The sequence below is a fragment of the Phalacrocorax aristotelis genome, chromosome 19, assembly GCF_949628215.1.
Source record: "Phalacrocorax aristotelis chromosome 19, bGulAri2.1, whole genome shotgun sequence".
Lineage (NCBI taxonomy): Eukaryota > Metazoa > Chordata > Aves > Suliformes > Phalacrocoracidae > Phalacrocorax > Phalacrocorax aristotelis.
Window position 1 is genome coordinate 857,446 of NC_134294.1, and position 23,047 is coordinate 880,492.

The 23,047-nt window shown below is 51.7% G+C and overlaps 2 protein-coding genes across 3 annotated transcripts; one reads left to right on the forward strand and one right to left on the reverse strand.

Annotated features, from left to right (window-relative positions):
- The first annotated feature begins 4,355 nt into the window (after positions 1–4,355).
- LOC142066589 (claudin-16-like) lies at positions 4,356–7,387 on the forward strand. The gene is made up of 5 exons (XM_075114208.1): positions 4,356–4,535; positions 4,805–4,907; positions 5,932–6,096; positions 6,245–6,436; positions 7,296–7,387. Exons 1-5 carry the CDS (start codon positions 4,356–4,358, stop codon positions 7,385–7,387), a joined length of 732 nt encoding a protein of 243 aa, XP_074970309.1.
- A 2,233-nt stretch (positions 7,388–9,620) lies between these two features.
- On the reverse strand, positions 9,621–19,645 carry YBX1 (Y-box binding protein 1). 2 transcript variants are annotated; one of them, XM_075114190.1, is made up of 8 exons: positions 19,290–19,645; positions 18,864–18,927; positions 15,351–15,384; positions 13,024–13,113; positions 12,514–12,816; positions 12,037–12,119; positions 11,664–11,929; positions 9,621–10,001 (listed from the first exon to the last, which is right to left on the reverse strand). In XM_075114190.1, the coding sequence occupies exons 1-7, from the start codon at positions 19,444–19,446 to the stop codon at positions 11,695–11,697; spliced, it is 966 nt and encodes a 321-aa protein (XP_074970291.1). In that variant the 5' UTR covers positions 19,447–19,645; the 3' UTR covers positions 9,621–10,001; positions 11,664–11,694. The 2 variants fall into 2 exon arrangements, with proteins under 2 accessions (XP_074970291.1, XP_074970290.1); XM_075114189.1 differs by having other exon boundaries at positions 11,664–11,941; positions 19,290–19,611.
- Positions 19,646–23,047: the final 3,402 nt, after the last annotated feature.

The window sequence follows — 23,047 nt, forward strand, 5'->3', positions numbered from 1 at the left end:
CCCCACTGTCCTCCAGACAATCCCTTGTGTGTTTTGCACAAGGCAAATGGGGATAAAACACGGGAATGGGATGCCGGGCTCGCTGCGATACGTGGGCTCTGCCTCCGTCCACATCACAGCCAGGCTAAAACATGGTTTTGATTTTATTTAGTAAAACCAGTATGAGGAACAATGTTTAGGTTTCTGGTCACACTTCTTGCTTGCATCCAAAACCCTCGGAAATTATACTCATTTTCAAATAGGCAGAAATGAGGGAAAAGGGAAAATGATCCCCCCAGATGCCAAGATCACAGCAAATCTCACCAAACTGACATGGCGCTGAAATTCCACATAAATAATAGAGCAGGAAAAAAAATTAACTTTTTTTCTTAAAAAAACCAACAAATAAAATTATTAAAATAATTTTAAAATCCATTTCAGCACCCCTTGTTATATTTAGCATGAAGATGTTTCTGCAGCAGCGCTGCCTTTGGCCAGGGGCTGCAGCTGGTCTGCACGCAGAGGGGCTTTTCTCACACCTCTGAGCTGTGACTGTTTTTATTTGATGGTATTTTTATTAATTTTTATTAATTTTTATTTGCTGGCCTGTCCCACCAGCATCTACAGAGTCCTCGCTACCTCTGTGAGATGGTTCCATCAAAGAAAACATCTTTATCTCTCTTTTTTTTTTTCCCCACCCATCTGTGGGAGGTTTATGCTGCAAAACTTGTGCTAAAACACAAAGATTTGGGTCTTTTGTCAGCACCGTTTTTTAACACGCAGGTTTTACAAACCTAGTGGGACAAAAGGTCTGATTTTCACCTTCATTAACCAGGGGAATGATCTTAGTTATTCAGCTACTGATAGATCTGCCCCTCTGCCTGCCTCTTTTCAACCCCCTGAAAGGTTTCAGCTGAGAATCAACAGGGCAGATTAGTTTGATGTAGAATAAACTGACTGTTTAAAGGATCAGAAAATAAAAATAAACCTATCTTATACATGTGGCCAGGGCATGCAGCTGCTGTTTCGTATGGCTTGGGGTCACACCAGAATTTCACATCGTAGATGTCCAATAAATTCCTGAGCTGTAAATGTTGGAAAACGAAGCTACCCAAACCCTCCTGGATATTTTCAGTACTGATGCCCAAGTGTTGGACTTGCCACGTGCTGAAATCCTGGGAAAACAGGATAACCCCCAAATCAAGCCACGGCAATCGCACACGTCAAGCACCTGGATGCCCCCGCGGGGCTGAAGCGCGAGGATTTGCCAAGACCCTGGTGCGTTGCCAAAATCCCCACAGTTCAGCGCTGCAGAGGATTATCTAGAGGGCAAAAAAAAACCCCCAAAACCCAAAACAAACCTAAAAACCCAAGTGCATCTCTTAAATATAATCCATAAAATGGAAATATGGATGTGTTTTCCATGGGTGTCAGAGACGAGGGTGTAGCGATGTCTGAGAGCCGTGGGGCACAGCTGATCCCAGGGGTGCTCAGAGGATGCCGCAACACGGTGCTTTGTAAGAAAGCGAGAGCAAAAGCAACTTTTTTTTTTTTCCAAATAATAAGGAGTCAAGGAAGAAAAACATGTTTTTTAGGGCAGCTCCAAGTGCGAGGCATATGGGGTCCCGCTTTCCAGGGTCACAAAAACCTCCTCAGGGGCTGATGAGGCACATTATCTGAGCTATAACCACTGCAGTGGTGATGGTTATTTTCCATTTAATGGGGGGGTGACACACACATGACTTAATTATTGGCTGCATTCCTGGCCAAAGGGTTTTAATTATCCTTCTTGTATTTTAGCTTCTTTCCCTGGCCACCTTCACCCCTCTGACTCTCTTGGACCAGTCCTGGGGACCCAACATACCTTACGCCACTCACTCCTAAGGCAGTAATTAAAAGGTCCAATTAAAAAATGTGGGATATTTGCCCGGGACACAGAGTCCCCCACCCAGGGAGTGCTCCCAGCAGGTTCCCACAGGTTTCCCCATGTGATATTCTGTTAGGGAGGCTCCATTTCCAACCTTTTAGCATTTTAACCACAGGGATGCCCATCACGCCTCGGAGCACAAAGCCCATATGACATGCCTTGGTAAAACCTTAAATAGCCCAGCACAGGCTGCAGCAGGCTTTGCATTTTCCCAACCCCATCAGGTGGGTCAGGATCAAATCCCATCGGCACTTGAAAGCCTTCAAGACCCACGTCCCCAGCCCCAGTCATCAGCGACAAAAAGCTTTTGCCATCATCCCAGCGCTGCAAGGATGAGCCTGCGGTGAAGGTAACGCTTCCCCCCAAGCCCCTTTTTATTGCTAACAGGTTCAGAGCTGGTTTTTGCTGGGGTTAAGGATTTCTTGCTTTTCTTTTTTTTCTTGCTCATATAACTCAAATGGCTGAACAGATTTTCTTCAAAGGTTCCAAAACAGCCAGGGTCTAGTGGAAAAAATCAAGGTTATGTAGAGTTAGCTCAGAAGGGAGCCTGAGAAATTAAAAAAACATTGTAAATTGGGGTCTAAGAGGCTGCTTGTTAATAACATACACTCTCAGAGTGAAGCTGATGGAAATGCTCAAAGAGACGGAGTGAGAGGTACCTCTGCTCCCAGTGAAGTGCCAAGAGAGGGTGTGGTGGGAGATCTTGCACACAGGGTGTGGGAACCGTGACCCTCCTTCCCACCTCCGCCCCGCAGGGAAGCCTGTGCCATGCCAGGGTGGGCAGCGTCTGGCTGAAGGTCACAAACTCTGCCACGGTGAAGAGTCATCACCCTACGATAATTAACCTGTGCAGCTCAGAGACCTATCCAGTCCCATTAGTCAACCCCTCTGCCCAAAGGGCTGCCGCAGTGGTTGTAGCTTCAGGCGCTAAAATATTCAGCATCTTGAGCTGCAAAACACAGCGAAGTGGGATTCATGGCCAGGCTGCAGAGATATGATGTCCTCTGCTCCATACCTTGGGCATGGCTCCCCTCTCTGCAAAGTCCCTCCATCTCTAGCAAGGATGGAAAACAGACGGTCCCATCCCCTCTGGTCTTTGGAAAGTCTCAGCAGCACCCAAGGGAACCCACAACAAGCCCCAGCAGCCATCATCCACCTCTGTAATGAGAGATGCTTTCTTTGGGCTTGCCGCTTGAGATTAGGACATCTCCATGGGACACTCGCTTGTGCCCCAGCCTGGATGTTTCAACACTTCATTGCTTTTCTTCAAAAAAAAAACCAAAAAAAGCAAGAAAAGGCAGGTGATCTTCCCACTGAATCACATGGGTGCAGGGATGGAGGCATCAAGAAAACCTTGTGATATCGGGAGACACGTGCTCAGGTAACAGGCTTTGACAACAGTAGTTCTTGGACAACGTTTTCCAGCAGCATTTGGTTTCCAAAGGGCAAGCAGAATCATAGACCCACAGAATGTCCTGAGTTGGGAGGGACCCACAAGGACCATTGAGCCCAGCTCCTGTCCCTGCACAGGACACCCCAAATTCACACCGTGTCTCTGAGGGCCTTGTCCAAGTGCTTCTGGAATATCGCCAGGCTGGTGCCGTGATGCCTCCCTGGGGAGCCTGTGCCAGGGCTCCACCACCCTCTGGGGGAAGGACCTTTCCCTAATGCCCAGCCTAACCCTCCCCTGGCACATCTCCCTGCCATTCCCTCGGGGCCTGGCGTTGGTCACCAGAGAGCAGAGACCAGCCCTGCCCCTCCTCCTCCCCTCGGGAGGGAGCTGCAGAGCGCCATGAGGGCTGCCCTCGGCCCCCTCTGCTCCAGCTGAACAAACCCAGGGACTCCAGCCGCTCCTCGTACGGTTTCCCCTCTAAACCCTTCCCCAACTCTGTGGCCTCCTCGGGACTCTGTCCAGTAGCTTTATACCCTCAATGTCCTGCGGTGCCCAACGCTGCCCACAGCGCTCGGGGTGAGGCCGCCCCAGCGCGGAGCAGAGAGGGACAATCCCCCCGCCTCGCCTGGCTGCGATGCAGGGCTCGATGCCCCCCAGGGCACGGCTGGCCCTCGGGGCTGCCAGGGCACGCTGGGGGCTCGTGTTCAACTTGCCATCGACCAGAACCCTAATTCTAATGTACTGATGGTTGGCAACTTCAGCTGGTCTGTTTGGAAGAGAGGACATCTAGAGAGCAACCTGATATGGGTATGTCTCCACTGCAAAACTCATGTATCTCTGAAGGCCCTTTCTACATGCAAACCTGGTGGCTCAACTTCAGCTGAGGGTATTAGAGCATTTTGGCAGCACTGAGGACCATGAGATGGGCTCCAAATGGCTCACAGGGATCCAGAGGACACCCTGACCTAGGTGGCACTTTGTCCTTGGTGGATCAAGTACCTGGGAAGTGGCCAGAGCAGAGGTGGTGGACATCCCTGTGCCCTTGCAGGTAACCCCATGAGCGCAGCCTTGCAGATGACAGCATTTGGTCTTGCTCTTTTCTCAACCCTCTTCCTGCTCCTTGCCACATGCACCGACTGCTGGATGGTGAATGCTGATGACAGCTTGGAGGTGAGCAGAGCAACCTTCTTCAAGGTTAGCAGCTGGGAGCAAGGTGGGTACCTTGACATCCAGGGGGTTGCATCATGTCTCCACATGCTTGGAAAGGGGACGTGGTGGGACAAACCTGCTGCTTTCTGCAAGAGTTGGAGGACTAAAGGATTAGAGAGAGAGAAATGCTGGAGCAGAAGGAGGAGACAGAGAGCAAGGCATGGGTAGGGAGTCACCAGGACATGTCCAGCTGTGGTGGTGAGAGCCTGAAGATCTGCCTTGCTGGGCTGGGGTATCCCTGGGGAGCTGGGGTGGTTTTGGTGCCTTCTGCTTGAGTGTCTTTCTCCTGTTTCCAGGTAAGTCACAAATGCCGGGGGCTTTGGAGGGAGTGTGTCACCAACATGCAGGACGGGGTCAGGACCTGTGACCAGTATGACTCCATTTTGGCAGACCATCCAGGTAAGCTGGCATGGCCTGGAGGCATTTTTTAGGTTCACAGTTTTCCTTCTTCCCTTTTTGAGTTGATGAAGGGCTGTATTGTAAAGGGCTGACCTTCATCAGGTAGCAACGCAGGCCCAGGGCTTCTCCTGGTCTCCCACCCCACCAACACAGCCTGGACAGCAACCCATGGGGCCAGCCAGATTTGCCATGGGGTCACTGAGCAGGAGAGAGGCCAGGAAGCTGTGCCACCTTGCAACAAAGGTGTTTTGGCACACAGAGCCCAGGTGCAGCTCCTACCCCACATTGCGTGGTGGGATTTGCAACCTCATTGATGTTGCATGCCAGGGCTGAGGATCATTCCCACTGGCCAAGGACTTGTGTCCTCAGCTCATGGACAGTCATCTTGTGGTATGGGGACTTCTCCTGGCCTGCACAGGACGCATCAGGCCCTGCACTCTCGTATAGGGTGATGACATGGGACAACACGGATTCGGACAGTAGAGAAGGGAACAAGAAGTCAGCACGGACTAATCTGGGCTGTTGTGTTGCTCTGGGGAGAAAGCTTTGTAGGGAAAAGTCACATTGCACACAGCTGGTGATGTGAACTGTGCCAGCTCATATTTTTCACTGGTATGTTGATATTTGCTGTTCAAAACTCCAGCTACACAACTTGGAGGAAAAAACAGACAGTCTGGACAGCAGCATCTTCAGTCCAAGCCTGTGCAAGAAGGTCTGGAGTTGGTGACCACATCCCAGGTGCTGACTGGTGCACCTGAAGTTGTTTGGTTTCTTGAGCTGGTCTAATAATGGGCTTATTAAGTCCCGTTGCAAGGTTTCAGATGAGCCTGGTGAGCACCTTGTCTACAGCAGACGGCCGGCATGGGGTTGGTGGGTCCCAATGTAGGTGTCTGTCTCCTATGGACATGCCCACTGGTGAGCTGGATGACTCTAGCAGGGATACAGGCAGCAATCTGGAGCAGGGAGACCAGTTCCTCTGACTATTCCTCAGTCCCCTTTCTGTTCTTCTTCCCTCCCTGCCCAGTGAAGATCGTGGTGACGCGGACCCTGCTGATCACAGCGGACCTCCTGGCTGGCCTGGCTTTGGCTATGTTGCTCCTTGGGCTTGACTGCATCAAGTTCCTCAAGGAAGAGCCTCGTGTCAAACTGAAGATGTGCTACGGGGCCGGTGTCATCCTCAGCATCGGGAGTGCGTGACTGGGAGAGCCCAGGGAGCAGATGGGCCTTGTAGCCCATGGGAAGCCAGGGAGATGCCATGAGGGGCACCCCCTCAGAGGGGTCTTTGTGAGCATGGGGGGGTTGCATGGCTCTTTCTTAACCATCCCCGTTCCTCCTAGGCATCCTGGGTCTTGTGGGCTCCGTGTGGTATGCAGTGGACGTCTACATGGAGAGAGCCATGCTGGTGTCGCACAATATATTCCTGGGTGTCCACTACGACTTTGGGTGGTCATGCTGGCTGGGGATGGCTGGCTCAATGGGCTGCTTCGTGGCATCCGTCCTGCTGACCTGCTGCCTCTATGCCTGCACAGGTCAGTCTGCCCCCTCCCACCTTAAGCAGCTTTTTGCCCTGCAGGGAGGTATGTGGGGTGAAGGACCAGCTCAGAGGGTCCAGCCATATCAAGGGGATCCTTGAAAGATGGGGGCAACCAATTTAGCAAAGCCTGTTGTGACAGGACAAGGGGTGATGATTTTAAACTAAAGGAGGGGAGATTTAGACTGGATATAAAGAAAAAATTTTTTACGATGAGGGTGGTGAAGCTCTGGAACAGGTTGCCCAGAGAGGTTGTGGATGCCCCTTCCCTGCAAACGTTGGACGGGGCTCTGAGCAACCTTGATGTAGTTGCAGATGTCCCTGCTCATGGCAGGGGGTTGGCCTAGATGGCCTCTGAAGGTCCTTTCCAACCCAAGCTATTCTATGATTCTATGATGCCCTTTGCAGCTGGCCTGTGCACTGCAGCTGGGGAGCCTGGGTCATGCCAGGCAGGACTGGGCTGAGCGAGGACCCTGCAAATCCTGTAAGGGCGTGGAGGGGTTGCAGAAATGCTCCCTCCACATCCGTGGGACCTTAAGGTCCTGGCAAAGGTGCGCTGATGTCTACCCAAAGCCGCGGCTGAGCTGGAGCATTATTGCTGTGACCAGCCAAAGCCTGAGCCAGGGGCCGCAGGATGTGCTGGTGGAAATCTGGCCATCCCACCATCAGGGACGCGGGGCAGGTGATGCCTCGCCACATGTCATCTCCAGCCCTTACACCTGCTCCCACGGGGTGGGAGTCGACTGCCCCGTGCTGACTGCCCGGGTACATCTCTCCTGCCGCGCCCCCATGCTGTGGCACCCCCAAGCACCCCTGCTGCTGCCGGCCATGACACAACCCCAACTCTTTCCTGGCAGACCCCAGCAGCCGCTGGCAACCTCAGAGGCTTCCTCAGCCCCAGGGCCGAACTGCCACCGGCAAGATGTACGCCATGGACTCCCGCGTGTGACGGGCAGCTGCACCTCCTGCACCCAGCCCTGCCGTGGGCTGCTGTCCCCCTCCCCAGCATGACCCCATTAAAGCACTGTTGCCGGTCCTGGGACACCTCTGCGATTGCTTTCAGGCCCCAATTGCAGGGTCCGCGTGAGCTGTAGCATCAGTGGCTGCAAAAGAGCAAGGGTGCTGCAGAAGTCACTCACAGAAGAAGCTTTTTTCCCCCACTTCCAGCCAGGTTTCACAAAAGTAAATCCCAGAAAAGTGTTGCTTTAAGAAAAGGTCGTGTCCCCCCCCCCAAGTCCCCTGGGGAAGCTGTTGGGATGCTGAGGGCAAAGGAGCTCTGACATTGCTCAGTCGTTGCTTCGGAGGAATTTAGCAGAAAGCCTTTTCTGCACAGAGCAACACTGACTCCACATGGCTGGTGGCCCTGATCACTCATGCACCAGCCTGCTGGAAACCCGCCCTGCACTCAGAAATTTGGCAGCACATGGTTTGCGTTTAAAAACCAGGTAAAGCTAGTAGCCTGGAGCATTTATCGTTACCATGGGGTTATCAGCGGAGGAATTCTGCAGCCATGCACATCAGGCAAAAGGAGGTGGGTCAGTTTGAAGCCTAATGGAGGTAAAGGTGGGTTTTTAAGTCCACACAACAAGGGAATTCTGTTTTCCAAGGGAATTATTATCTTTCTTCACTTGCAAACCATCACGAAAACAAACCAGAACCCAAAACCACCACCAACCCCACGAGTCGCTGTCTTTGCCCTTACACCTTACTTCTCATGCGAGGGTCAGTGCACAGAAACCTTCACAGCGCAGGGAAGCTGGGCAGAGACCTCCCTGCAGGGGCTTTGTGACCCCAGAGGGCAGCAGGCCAAGCCCCTGGCCTGAGCAGATGTTGCTGCAGGGCTGCAGACAGTCGCTGCAACAGAAAGATGCAGGAGAGACTGGCAGTGGCGCTTCTGCAGCCTGGGGCACACCCACAGCCCCCCCCCAGCACGGCTGCAAGGGCCCAGCCAAGCTGTGCCCCACCAGGCAAGACGAGGACGTCACTTCTCATCTCACACGAAGCTGAATTATTGCAGCTCCCGCTGCCAGCTGCTGTGTCCTGCGGCACGGGAGCGAGTCTGTCAGCGTCAGCACAGGTTAAAGCAGTGCCGCAGGGACCTGAAAAATGAAGAAATCCGACTGCTAAAGCTGTGTCACAGAACTGAAGAGCCTGACTGACAGCTTGCTGTTCAACAGCATGGTCCAACCGACAGACAGCTGGCGCATCCAGAGGATGGGCGCCCTGAAGCACGCTAGAAGGTATTTAGAGAGAGCAAACCCAGGATGCTCGGGGCTGTTAACGCTGACACTTGAGTGCACCGGAGAACAATTAAAAAGAGCAAGCATACGCATGATACCGGCTAGAGCTCGCTAGCGCATAGAGGGGGAAGCTGTCAAAACTGCCCTCAGACAACCATACAGCCCTGTGCATTACTGGTCGTTAGTAATGGGAGCGATCAGAGCTGCTGGGCTTCAGCGAGCAGCGACCTGGAGAAGAGCCGCCCCGCCATCAGGCAGCAGGAGCCACGCTTGCTGCGAGGCACAGCTCAGTTTCGGCGCTCCTTCACCCCTCGCCTGACGGGGACCATGCGGTTGGTTGCCCCAGCCCCAGGGACACGAAGAGCCTGTTGCTGCCTGGGAAGGCTTCCAGGCTGCGGCCCGGGCTCTCCAGCAGGGCAGGAGCACGCGCAGAGCCTGGTGTGACAGCGAGACCCAGCCAACCACACACGAGGCTCTGGATTTCAAACCCAGCTGCGAACCTGTACCTTCCCATTTTTTCCCCAGATTTCCCCCTTCCTGCACACCAGCAACTCTCAGTAACCCTGCTGTCAAAGCACCCCTGTGAGCTAAGAAGTCAAGAGCAGTTGTGTTCTGCACATCTCCAAGGACAAGTTTTGGGTTTTTTTTCCCCCCTTTTTATTTTTTAAGCACCCTCACACCACTTCAGGTTTGGAGGGACACAGCAACCAGCTCCTGGAGACGCCCTGGGCAGACACCAAGCACCTCCCCATTGCAGCAGGGCTCAATTACTTTCTAATTTTCTTTTTTTTTTTTTTTTTTTTTAAATTTTTGCATTTTACCCCAACAGCCTGTACACTGAAAAAATAAAGCACCCTTTTTCCCCCCCCGAAACCTTTTATGAACACTGAACTTAAAACCTTCCAGGCAAAAAGTAGGTTTAAAACAACCAAGCACACAAGGTTAATTCTTTAAGACCTTTATTAACAGATGCTTGCAGTTTGACTTGAAAAAATCAGGTGTATATTTCATACAAATTAAAAATGAGGTTCTTAAAAATCTCAACTTGACCAGATATGAAACAATTTAAAAACCTTTAAAGGTATATTGAGAAAAAACAGGCTTTTAAAAAACGTGTTTATAGTTTCCAAAAGGAGACTTCTTTACGTAAAAATAATAAAAACCCCATGCTGCATAGATAATGCAGATAGTTCTAGTAATCTGGTCAACAGCAAAAAGCAAGCACTTAAGGTCTTCAGTTCCAATTCTTTTGTTCATTTCTTATTGCTGGAATTTCATTTTCTTTTCTTCTTCATTTCTTAAGTCTTTTCTTTGATGACTAAACTGGAAAAAAGAAGGGAAAAAAAAAAAAAGGATGATCAGGCAGGTGTCAGAGGGTTTCACACGTGCTTTGGCTGCCAAGAGGCACCAGCAGCTCACAAGTTCTCACCGAGGTAACTCTCCTACACACAGAACCACCTCCCCGACTATGGCTCGTTCATCAGCCCACTGCACTCCCGCCATCAGCCCACTTCCCAAAGCTGCCACCCTCCGCACAGAACAAATGAAGGACTCCAGAAAGGGCAGACGTTAAATCTGAACGCAGAGGAAGCCTATCCATGCCGCTCGCCACACCGGCCCCCTGGGAAGAGCTGCTCACATCAGGCTCTGCAGGCACATGCAGCGCCGTGGGACTGGGTCTGGGAACGGAGCTGGTGAACTCCGAGCCAACCCCTGGGATGGCAGGAGGACCACCAATGACCTCCAGAAGATGGCTGAGGAGCAGATTTCTACCCGTTCCCCACAGAGCTAGACCGCAGAAACCACAACTCTATTCTCCAATATTATCAATAGTCAGAAGGAGCAACCAAGTGTCATCCCGGGGCTCCTCCGAAGCCCAGGACATTAAGAATTCATCAGCAGCTGTTATCCATTCAGATGAACACCAGGATAAAACCAATGCTCCATCAAGCATGCAGGAAACACTGCAGCAAGGCTCGAAGCAGCGTCCATCCACCGGCATGACGAGGACACCAAACTCCCACCCAGGCCCAGCTACTGCATTCCCCGCTCATCCCAGTAGTGCAAGCATTCACCGCCACTCCCATCACAGCCTAAATCCGCCTTCTCTTTCCCTTTCTGCCCTCCAGGTGGCAGGCAATGAGTGGGACACAACAGGAATGGGATAGGAACACCAGTGAGGGACGAAAGCAGAGAAAGAGAGAGGAAGAGACCAGGAAGGTGCCAGAAAGAGACCTAGCAATGGAAATATTCCCAAATTAGCAAAACTGTCCACCAGGAGACAGCACCAAACAAGTGCTGAATCACAGCCGGTCACCTCACAAGAACAACGTTTTAACACCAACCCTTACACAACCCCCGAGCACTGAGCCATGCCAGCACTACAGGGCTTCGGCCACAGGCACCTGGGACTCTCCACAAAAAGCAGCATCCCAGCCAGTTTTTCCAGCACTTTTTTGTTGGGATAAAAAGCTGCTACTGAGACGCACCTGCAAATTCCACATCAACTCTCTAGAAGTTAATGCCTAGAGGCCTTAATGCTGTTCACTCCCCCTTTGGGACCAAGCAATACAAGCTCGGGCGCTTACAGAGCTGAGGAAGCTCCACATGCGTCTCTCCCAGCTACCCTCAAGTCACCACACCAGCACTGCTGGAATTACCATTTCTGGGTGGACGAAGGCTGCCGAAAGCCTGAACTACTGAGCACAGCCAAGATTAAGACTAACAGTATTCTAGGCAGTGACTCCATCAACAAAGGTGAAAGCCTGGTGACTGAGCCCTCCCGATTAATCAGTATTTGCACAGCAAAGGCTCACAGTTTGGTTTTGCAGGCATTCGTGAGCACGCCTGCAAGCGCGGCCAGTTCGCTTACAACATACATGAGCAAAGAATAGTCCAAACCTTTAAGGCAAAAATTAAAGGAAAGCATGGAAAGAAAAGAGGCTGGTCATCAAATCATATCCTCAAGAGCCTCAGGACACGCACCCGGATGATGGTAGAGATGGTAAGCCGGTATTTACTCAGCCCCGCCCTGCTCGGCCTCGGGAGCGGACGTGTTCTCAGCTGGTGGTTCGGCTGTCTTCGTCTCTTTGCCATCTTGTGGTTTAGGGTTCTCTGGGCGTCTGCGTCGGTAGTTGAAGTTACGGCGGTACCGACGTTGAGGTGGCTGCTGACTTTGGGCCTCATCCCCTTGGTTCTCTTTATCTTCTTCATTCCCATCCTCTCTAGGCTGTCTTTGACGAGGAGGACCCCTGAAAGTCAAGCTAGGCTTTAACAATGCAGCATCTGACCATCACCATGTTCTGTCTCTGTTGCTAAAAGGGAAAATTAAGAAAACTAGAGTTGATCTGCAGCATACCTGCGAAATCGTGGTCTATAACCTCGATACATGTTCTGTCTGACTGGTCTGCCTTGTTCTCCTGCACCCTGGTTGTCAGCACCCTGGAAGACATTGGGCAACAAACCATCTCAGGCACACGCAAAAGCCCGTTAATGCCACAACCAGCCAAGCCATGGGGAAGAGGGCTGCGAGGGGCCCGTCAGGTTACGTCTGAGGTGTACAACAAGGTGGGCAGGGGGCCTGGGGCACCATCAGAACCTGTGTTTCTTCCAGGTGATTGTATAGGAAGTTAACACAAATTCAAACATGCTGTTTTTTAAAAGTCGTAACATCAAAACCTTCAGCTTATTGACATCTGCTCCGGCGTTTCCTCCTGCTGCCAAATCTTACCAAAAACATCTTGAGTATCTACAAAAAGCGGTAGAAAGCTGCATCCCATCACCCCACTCCAAAGCCATCAAGCCAGTTTAGCAGCACACTTGAAGCAAACGTTACCTCCACTATCTCTCCCTGCACGGGAGGGTTGGAATATTGTGGTCGACGCCCGTAGGGCCTACGCATATAGTAAGGTGGGTACCGCCGCCTGCGGTAGGGACGGCGTTGCTGGGCTTGGCCTTCTGGGATGTTCTCTGCTCCTTCGTTCTTTTCCCCACTCTCACTATTCTGGTAGTTTTGCTGGTAGTTGCGTGGAGGACCCCTGCGACGTGGATATCGTCTGTAATGGTTACGGTCTGCTGCGTATTTACTGCCTTGCACTGGAACTCCACCAGGACCTGTAACGTTAGCTGCCTCCGCACCCTAAAGAGTGGGGATAGTGTTAGGCAGGTAAACAGCCAGCATGTATAACCCAGTACGGAGCAACGATTTACATCCACATTCTAAAGCAATGAAAAACCACTCATCTCCTTGGATGTCATTAGGCATTGACTCAAACCACAGGCACCACACCAAAGCCTGCAGACCAAGTTTTCCACGCACACTCTGACACCCCAGAGATGTGTTTACCTTTTCTCCTTCAACCACATCAAACTCCACAGTCTCTCCATCTCCTACGCTGCGGAGGTACTTCCTGGGGTTATTCTTCTTTATGGCAGTCTGACAACACAACATTGCAGAATTACATTTACAGGCACAGAGTGAAAATACTACTTAGCATATCTGAAGACTTTTTTTTTTTTTTAAGATTAAAGAATTTGGTTATTTAATGTCTTAGAGGAAGACCTGTACTCCTGAAAAAGCAATAAGACACCGTGAAGCCATAAAATTTACCTGTATTACTATAGCTCTGGCCCATCTGAACTGTGTAACAGCTGACTAGAAATACCTGTCAACATGCTGCCTGTTAGCTGAAAAAGCAGGTTGAAAAGAAACAAAGGCACCCTACAATACACACCAACTGTCCTATTCCTCACCAGACTTTGGCACTAAACACCCCCACAGTATTTTTACACCAATATCTAAGCCTGGCCCACCACATGCTCAGATTTCCAGCCTGCTACCACGACCCACACCACTGCAGCGTGCAGTGGCCTACATCCCAATGCGGCTGTCCCAAGCTATGTAAACATATTGATGGCCATAAATCAAGAGATTTCTTTCTCTGAGGCTCCCGACAGCATCGCTTCAGCCACAGTATTTACCAGTTAATCACAAATCTACTCTAGCTGTGTATTATACACCAAGGATTAGCCCTTCCAAGGTGTCAGCACCAGACAAGCCTTTGTACCGGTATCTGCACGTTGAACGACATTACTAGAAAACACTGAATTTTCTGTGCTGTTCAGCAGTGGATTAAGTTTGACAGATGAGTTAATACTCAATACGCACCGCTCTCAGCCACGTTCTGCTTATCAAACACTTTAACTGAACAGTAATACAAGTGTAACAACTTTACAAAATATACCAGCAACAGAATTTGACTATATTTTTTTTCCCCAAATGGAACAAAGTCTATGGAAAAACATGCCCACAAGTCTCAGCCCATAAAGCAGTGGGTTTAGGGAAAGAAGAAACCTTGTAACTACAATAGCTGAGCGTAACAGCTCTTCATGAGCCCCATGCTTGATAATGGGGATGGGAAAAAGCCTGCACAGGTATAACTCTTAAAACAAGCCAATTTCTTTTGGATTAGACCCCTAGAACTGTTTGATAATGAAAATTATTCCATTAAAACAAATCACTGCCAAACTGTGCTTTTAGAAACATAGACAGTAGTTACACAACAAGCCCTGAAATCTGACTTGTAAGTCAAGGTCACTTACAGGTTACCCTACTGCAAACCACGTAACAAAGCCTAAAAGCTTTCCTGCAGGCTATGTATTCCTGCCCCGGTACACAGGGACCCAGCAGAGCCGCCTGGCCATTCCCCACTGCCCATTACAGAATAACCTTTCATAAATGAACACCTCTACTCCTTAACAGCGGGTAATTCAGACAGAGCACAAGCAAGCAGCTGAGAGATGGCAAATCAAACTCAAGTCAAAATACCTTCCAGGAGCTACTTTTCCCTCCCTCTGTTTACAACATCAGCAGCACATCCCTAACTCGAAACAAAAGAACAATCCATGGGCTCCTAAACACCAGAAGCCAGCCATGCTCCACTCAGGACTCTTTGCCAGCTGCTTTACAACGAGAAATCCTAAGGCAGAAAAGGTAAAAACATATTGCTGATCACACAGGCTTAAAAGTCAAGCACAAAGGACTAAACACTAAGGCCAACCTGCTCCATGAAATAAACCACAGGAGCAGTGTCCAGTCATACTCTGGTCTAGTTGCCAGAGGTTTACATGCTCCCCAGAGATAATATTTAAGTGTAATACCTGTTTAATTGAAAAAGTATCTATTAAAATGTTTTTAGGCTTTCTTTGAAAGCCCAGAGCTATAAATTCCAGAAGAGTTTTGCCTAAAAAGGACCCTTTGCTGGCACTTCATCCCTATTACAGCCCAATTAATTCCTCTCCCGGCTGCAAGCTTTTCACTTAACCTTATTTCCACATGCTTACTAACAACTGTAAGAATCCACAAGGCAACTTAACTGGACCTCAAACCGCTACCCCGAGCCAGAGCATGCTTGCGGGCAGTGCAGTTTTCACCACTGCACAGCACCAGCTGTGCAATCCCATCTAACTCATGTCCTCCAGATGGACGTATGCAGGTATGCAAAGCCCCCAAGCATGAGCAGGCTCTACTTGCAACCCAATAGTGAGAAACAGTTGTCTGTGTTCACGTAACAGTTCTTGGAAAAGATGAGGCTCTTTCACAACTTCAGTCCTACTTACAGGGATCATGCACAGCAACTTTCAGAGGGGTAGCATGTTTCACAGAAGTCTTACCTGATGGACAAACACATCTTCCTTGGTGTCATTCCTGCAAGACAACAGGAAATTGAAATTAATGTATGAAGTAGCTCAGTTTACAAATTCATTTGTTTGGGAGGGGACAAAACAGGGAGCTGTCAAGACAACTAGCTTTTGGCATCAGCCTTGCTCCTCAACTAGTCCCCTTCTAGCTTGCTGCTTCAAGCGAGGAGGCTGGCAGGCAGCCTCCACAAGGTGCGGAACACAGGCCAAAGTCCAGTACGTCGCATGTGAAAGCATTCTTCCTCCCTCCTGCACACCCCTCTACCCTCCGCAGCTGGGGATGCCTGAAGAAAGAATGCCTGACAGCACTGCAGACAGGGGCTGTGCAGGAGATCAGCTACCACGACCTCTGAAACAAGACAAGATACCACCACTCAAGCCTTGTGTGATCTCTCAACGTCTCCCTCAGCTAAGGAGTAACACCACCACCACCTGACCACCAAAGGCAGCAGGGTTATCCAAGTTGCATTTGTGTGCACAGAGCTTGGGTTCCTCCCTCACAAGAAGTGGAAAACAGCTCAAGTCTGTACCTACAAGAACCCAAAAGCATCCTTCAGCATGATCACGACAGTTTCCACCGCTGCCACGCTGGGTGAGGCTGGACAACCACAATCCGGTACCAACTGAAGTCACCAAAGTTTCTGTTCTGCAATTAAGAGGCCCAGCCAAGCAGCCTCTGTGCTGGTTTGAGGGCTGTATGTGCGTTTCCACCACTCATAACAAACTTAGCATACATCCAAGCTCACATCATGCCAACTGAACCTCGCTGAGGTGTCAGTTTCATTAGTCTGTGGAATGGTTTGAATCAATAGCAAAGCGGCTTTTATTTCCTAGAATGAGTGGTCAAAGACATCCCAGAGCAAGCTTGTGTGAAAGCGTGCTCAGAAGTGGAGAGCTTACAGCTATGGGTAACAGAATAAAGAACTTTTATTTATTTATGAAAGATAAAGCAAGGTTCTCCTCATCACTGGCTTTGAAACAGGAGGATGACAATTAAGACACTTCCAAAAACCCCATCCAAGCTATGGTGGCTCTGTCAGATGGCACCAGTAAAAATAAGTCACCTTGTTTCCTCATGGAGTTGATGCCTTCCAGCCTCAAAGTGGGAAAAGGTAGTCAGAGGCAAACAAGGCAGTGCCAGCCTGTCCATCACAAGGCAGCTTATCTCCAAGGCCCCCCGATAGGGCATCCAGAAGCCCTGGCAAAGCCTGAGCCTAAATACTTTTCTTCACAACACAAGATCTCTCACCAGATGCTCCAGAAGCTGAAAGCTTTCAGAACAGCCCAGTAACAGGTTTACAGTAAAAAAAAAAAAAACTGCCTAGCACATTCCTTCACTCTCGACTGAAAAATGGTGGTAAGAAGAGCTTGTCGTCTACGCTCTGTGAGCGCGGACACACTGTGCTCTCGCCCAAGTTTGACGCTGGACCATCACACCAGACACTTGTTTCTAAAGTCCTTTGGAAAACGCAGTTCCCGTTTGAGAGGACAATGGGGTTTCAGATCAACGAGTGACTCGGTCACACAGATAGAGCTCAAGGTGTACACATGGTCAGCCAAAAAATGTACTGGTTGATTTTGAAGCCCAGTGCCTGCCACGGGACTCCTGATGGTGTTTACCAGCAAGCACATCTGGAAGCAGCAGGCCTGAGGCCGCCTGGATAGTGCAGTAGTAATAGCAACCGTTTTCTCAAAGAAAACTTGAAATGGGACAAGAGAAATCCCCATTCTTAAGGCCTAATGAGCCCTTTAGCTTATCTTTGCACTAAATGATTCCCTTCTCAACACCTTTAACACCCAAAATAAAATCAAAGCCATCAGACAAGCAGACAGATCACAAAAACACCACTGTCGAGACCAGCAAAGCCAGACATCAACATGCAGCTCCAATTATGGTAAGGCGACCAAGCCAGTGGCGGCACATCCATTTATTTTTTTGACAACTGTGAGAAACAATTGACAGATACTCAGAATCCAAACTAATATTTCAGAACAAAAATGCACTTTCACATTAAAAAAGCCACAGGAAATACTCGAAGTTAATGTGCACCTACAATGCTAAATTTTGGTTCCAAAGCTAATTTTAGCTGCGAGCAGACCCAGCGGACACAAAGACAAGCAAGGGCAGGAGCTCCTGCAAAGTTTCCCTTGCAGCACACCAGAGAGATTCCAGAGTTGAGGAATCATCCTCTGGTTCGGTTCTCAGGCTGCAGCTCTAATCTCTTGATAACATGAGATCATGCTGGGTTTCTCATTAAAAATGGCAACCTCAGGGATTAAACAGCTGCCAAATTAATGACTGGGGAAGCCGTTCGGATGTCTTAACTAGCTGCTGCTTCCTTGCTTGACTCACATCACCAAGCATTTCCACTACTGAGGGAAACAGGAAAAAAGCCTTCCCTAGAGGTAGGGTTTGTGGCCTGTGACTTTATACCCATTTACAAAAGCCAATGATGCTAAAGCTTACATCACCAACAACTGTATGACATTTGAAGTCAAAACCTACAGGAAGAATGCAAACTGGGCAGACTCATGGTCAAGTTTTTAAAGCTGCAGACACAAAAACCACTAAGGAGCTTGGCAGACCCTTCGGATGGGGTCATAAGGTAACAGACAGTTAAAAAAAATCCCATATTTAAAACAAGCCTTAATAAAAGGCCCAATAAAAGCAACAGTATCTATGCCTGCTTCCCTGTAGAGGGATTCTCAAGTCTTCTGTCAAATTCTGATGCTGTGGGTTTGAGGTACTAGGTGCGTAAAGGGGAACAGACCTCCAAAATATGGCCTCTGCAAAATAACCCGGAGGCCCTCCAGAACTGATGGCTACAGGCATTTCACATTCTTCCAGAACTGGTTTGCGGAGCAAGCCCAGGACTCCTACTGAACTGATGTGCCTATTTCAAGTATTCACACACCTCTCTAAGTGTTCAAATTTTTTGTTAAAATCGAGCACTGTCATAAAAAGAATCTTCTAGACACTTGTTTCCTGAGACCTTTTTATACACTCCAGCCTCACGATACAAAGGAAACCTGGATTTTGTCCATTTTCCCGTACATTTTGGGCTTCCTCAAGAAAGTGCGCTTTTAACTGCCCAGCACTTGAAGCAATTTTTGCTTGCATGGATGCGACTGAACCTCACGCAGTTTAATCAAATATTTTGCCTGTGCTAACAAGCAGACTTCTACACCCTTAAGAGCCAAAAACAACCCTCCCAAACCACCATAAACCAAAAAAGCTGAAGGTAAGAAATATCGCCGTGAAAATAAATTCACTAGGAGAGCAAGGCCGAGGTTCAGGTGCTCCGGAGCCAACTGGGCATGAGACCCGGGCGTGGAGGCAGGCTGCACCCCACGGGCCGCTTCAGCCATGTGTCCCCGCGCGGGGTGACAGAGGTGACAGCGGGGCCGGCCCCACTGCCGGCGGGACCCGCGCCTGACCCCGCGCCCACCGCCCGCACGGCCCGATCCGCCGCGCCGCGCCCTCACCTGTTGATGAAGCCGTAACCGTTCCTCACGTTGAACCATTTCACTGTTCCCAAAACCTTCGTTGCTGAGGGAAATGGGGGAGAGAGAGGCGGCGGCGTCAGGGCGGCACGTGGCGGGGCGGCGCACACAAAGGCCCCGCGTGGCGGACATTTTGAGCCGCCCCGCCCCCACCCGCCGACACGCGGGGCCCGGCGGCGCGCGCGGGAGGAGCGCGGAGGGGTGGGGGAGCGCCCAACGGCCGTGCGGGTGCGAGCGAGGGGCCGCGCGCGCCGGGGGGAGGCGGCGGCGGAGGCGCGCGCGCCGCCCCTCAGCGAGGGGGAAGCTCGCGCCGCCCCTCAGCGATGGCGGGGGGGGGGGGGGAGAGGGGTTCGCGCGCCGCCGCCGAGGCCTCCCAACCGCCGCGGATCCCCCCCCCCCGCCCCTCACCGATGACCTTCTTGTCCCCGCCGGCGGGAGGCGCCGCCGAGGCCAGGCCGCTGCCCCCGTTCCCGGTCCCGCCGTTAGGCTTAGAGTCGGCGGGGGCGGCGGGGGCCGCCGCGGGGACGGGGGCGGCGGGCGGCTGGGTCTCGGCCTCGCTGCTCATGGCGGCGGCTGTTCGGTGCGGACGGTGGTGGTGACTGGCTGTTTGCGCCGCCTCCCGCGGTGTGATGGTGACTGAGGCCGGCCGTGGGGGGGCTGCTCCCTGCTCCGGGCTCGCTGAGCTCCGCTCTCCGCTCCCGATACCGATCGAACTGGCCACAATGGCGGCCCGCACCGGCTAGCCACCCCGCGCGCCCCGCCCACGCGCGACGCGATTCGCCGCTCGGCCCGCCCGTTAAAAGACCAGCGAGCCCGTTGGTTCTTTCCCTCCCGGCCACCGCCCCTCGCGGAACGCCTATTGGTGGCGACACCTGCCTTTCCGCAGGAAGGCGCGTGCATTGGCCGCTCCGGCGGCGTCTGCCAGGCTCTCTTTTCTCACCGGCCTACGAGGACTCCCCGCCCCCGCCCCTGATTGGCTGCCGCCGCCACTCCCGCCCCCAACGGGCCCGACTGGGGAAGTGCGCGCGACCATGTGGCGGTAGCGGCGCCTGGGGCCGCTCTGTCCCTGCTTCGCCGCGGCCCCCCGGGCCCTCCCGCGCCGGAGGCCTCCCCATTCCCTTCACCCCGCGGAGCGGCCGCCCCAGCCCCGGTATTACCGGGACTCGGCCCAGCGGACGCGCTGCGCGGCGTTTCCCCTCGGTTTAAAGCGATCATGCGGGCGGGCCCCCGCCCCGGCGCCGTTACACGGGCTGGGTGCATCCCCAGCGCTGCCCCGGGGCGCGCGGCTCCCCTTAAATAATAACCAGAAGGAAGGAGCCCGGGAGCGCTAATTAACGGCGGGAAATGACGGGTCTGAGGGCATGGTGGAGCCGCTTCAAACGCGTGATTACGTGCGTTAAAGCGCTGTAATCGCCCTCCTGAGAAGCGGCGGGGAGGGAGGGCTGCGCCGGCGGGAAACGATCGGGCCCGGTGGCGCTTGCGGTGGGGTGGAGGGGCCTGACCCACCCACCCCAGGGAGCGCGCAGCTGGGTGTAACCCCCCCACCCCAGGGTGCAGGCAGCACACGACGTCTTGACCCTTTGCCAGCCCTCCTGGTGAGGAAGGGAAAGGGTCTGGGCTTGGCCTGCAGAAATCTGGGACCTGGTTGAGGCACTCGTTGAGCCCCTCCGTGCTGCAGTCTGCAGGAGCCCTGCTTCCCAAGGAGCTCCCTGGATTGCACCTGCCTGGTAATGACTCAAGATAAATGCCTCCTAATTGAGCCGTTGAAGAGCCAGGCTGTAGCCCCAGGTCAGAGGTCTCTTAAAAGTCTTGACTTCAATTAGCCTTTTTGGAAGCACCCCATCCTTCCTTCCCTGTGGAACTTCTCCTCCAGAGGGATGGGGAAAGACTGTGGGGCAACTCCCCTTACACTGAGCCCTTCTCCCCACCTGGACAATTGGGAAAGCATCACTGCTGGGTTCTTTATCTTGATGGAGCCCTTCTCTAACGACCACCTGTCTCTTCACCATACAGCTGCTCAGAGGGATCCAAGATCTCTTCTGGATTCCCCAGAGGGAAGGTCCAGGGGAAACCCAGCATTCTTGTCCAAGTTATTTTCCTCGGGCACCTGAAAAATGTAGTTGTTGGCCACAGATTCACAGCCCTGCCCTCGGCTATGTCATTCCTCCCAGATAAGAGGAAGGAAAGGTCACCAGCAACCACCAAGAAGGTCTCTGGGAGCTGACCCATCACCCCACCATCATTGCAACCAACAAGTATCCCTTGGGATCACCCCTTCCAGCATCACACGCAAATCACTGTTGATTTCCCCATCCCAGCAGGAAGAACAGATGGCAGTTCCCCACATTACACCATGGCCAGGCTTAGATGGGGCCAAGGTCAGCCTATTACAACAACTGACGTGGGTTTAGGGACGTAGGTCTTGTTACGCTATCTTGGTAGCTTTTCCATGAGATCTGCAAGTCAGCTAACAAGGGAAAGAGCTTTAAAACAATACAATCCCGCAGGGGATCTGCATCAGAATTCTGACCTTGATGAAGAAACTAGAATGATATCAAAATTGGATGATGCTCAGTAAGTTGATTGAAAAATAGATCTTAAAATATAATGGCAAATAGGGAATCCACCATGTGAGAGACCCTAAAGGGAGAAAATTGGGAGGAAACTTCAAATCTCAGTGATGAAGCCCATGAGGATGCCAGGGCCATGCACCTACAGAAGAAAATGCGGGCTACTCAACAGCTAACAATGTCTTTTCGGGGGACAATGCTGCAGGGCCCAGAGGCTAACCGTAGATGAATAGAGGCAATCAGAAACACTGTCTCCAGTTGCAGCATCCACAGCTGGAGGAAGGCGCTGGAGCTCGGAGAGAGAAGACCTGTCTACAGGAGATTCCAGGACTTGCTACATAAAACAAAACTGAAGAGGGGCTTCATCACTGGGGAATTAAACCTCAAAATGTGGTCTTTGAGAAAACTTTTAGCCAGCAGATGAGGAACAGCCACATACATAAGCTTGAAAGCTGAAACTCTGCACATTCAGCGTCAAAGAAAGGTAATGGGATATAATTAGCCATTGGAACAACTTTCAAAAAGGTTGTAATGGATTTGCTGCTGTTAATTAATTTGGGGAAGCTCTGTGACCCCTGCTATGCGGGAAGTGAGACTAGGTGATTGCACTGACATAGATAGCTGAGAAAGTGCTGCTGAGTGAACCCAGAAATAAGCTGCTTTCCCTGGTGAAAAAGTATGGAAGCCAAAGAATTTGGCTACCTGCAGCGAGACCTGCAAGCCTCAGCACTGCAGGTGGCAGGCCGAGCTCCCTCAAGCTGCCGGGAGCCAAGCTCCTGCCTGAGCCCCCCAGGGAAAGGCCACCTGGACACGCTTCCTGAGCCGGACCAGCAGCTGAGTTTCTTTTCGGTAACCTCTCTCTCACAGCTGTCATCTGGGTCCAGTTTTCTCCTCCCTGCTGGGAATTTTCAACACCCATCTCACAGGAAAGAGCCCTCTGCAAAGTCTTTTTGGGCCTGGAGAGGAAGGGGATGGCATACTTTGTGTTTCTTTCATCACCTGATATTCTGCAGGTGCAAGGAGGTGAGATGGCTCAGGCTGGAGAGAAGTAAGCACGAGTGTCCTCAGCAGCTGCGCAATCCCAGGAATGGAGACCTGGAAATCCTGACAGCCAGAGCCTGCTTCAAGGACTTCAAACAGCCACGAGATAACAGAGCACACCAAAGCACACCTGCAGGACCTGTCCTCCAGTATGTCAGCGCTTGAGCTCTCGCACTGGGTAACGCACGAGCTAAGCACACAGGCTGCACCTACCTGGGACAGCCCCACGCAATAGACTCCTGCTGCCCAGGGAGTGATGGGATGCATCTGGATGGGATGAAGCGCCTGCACGTGACAGAACAGACTTTGTCCCAACTCCTTTATGTTTAATTGGCTGGATGAGAAAACTCATGCTGTAGCCCAGCCCCCATGAGGGGTGCTTTCTTGTTCCTCAGCAGGTAGCTGAGCTCACAACCTGATTCTGGGAGAAGAAAGCCAGTTTTTCCACCAACCTGCGGCCTCCCCTGCGCTCTTTGTAACCATGCAGGATAAGGAGCCCTCCTGCAGCATAATCATTCTCCGCTTCCGAGCCCAAAGCCTTGCTCTAACACCCTT

Coding starts and splice junctions, on each gene's coding strand:
- YBX1 (XM_075114189.1), bottom strand. CDS start 19,446: ATGAGCAGCGAGGCCGAGACCCAGCCGCCCGCCGCCCCCGTCCCCGCG. Junction 15,385..18,863: donor GGTTACGGCTTCATCAACAG/GTGAGGGCGCGG, acceptor GTTGTCTTGCAG/GAATGACACCAAGGAAGATG. Junction 13,114..15,350: donor AAGATGTGTTTGTCCATCAG/GTAAGACTTCTG, acceptor TTGTGTTGTCAG/ACTGCCATAAAGAAGAATAA.
- LOC142066589 (XM_075114208.1), top strand. CDS start 4,356: ATGAGCGCAGCCTTGCAGATGACAGCATTTGGTCTTGCTCTTTTCTCA. Junction 4,908..5,931: donor CATTTTGGCAGACCATCCAG/GTAAGCTGGCAT, acceptor CTCCCTGCCCAG/TGAAGATCGTGGTGACGCGG. Junction 6,097..6,244: donor TGTCATCCTCAGCATCGGGA/GTGCGTGACTGG, acceptor CGTTCCTCCTAG/GCATCCTGGGTCTTGTGGGC.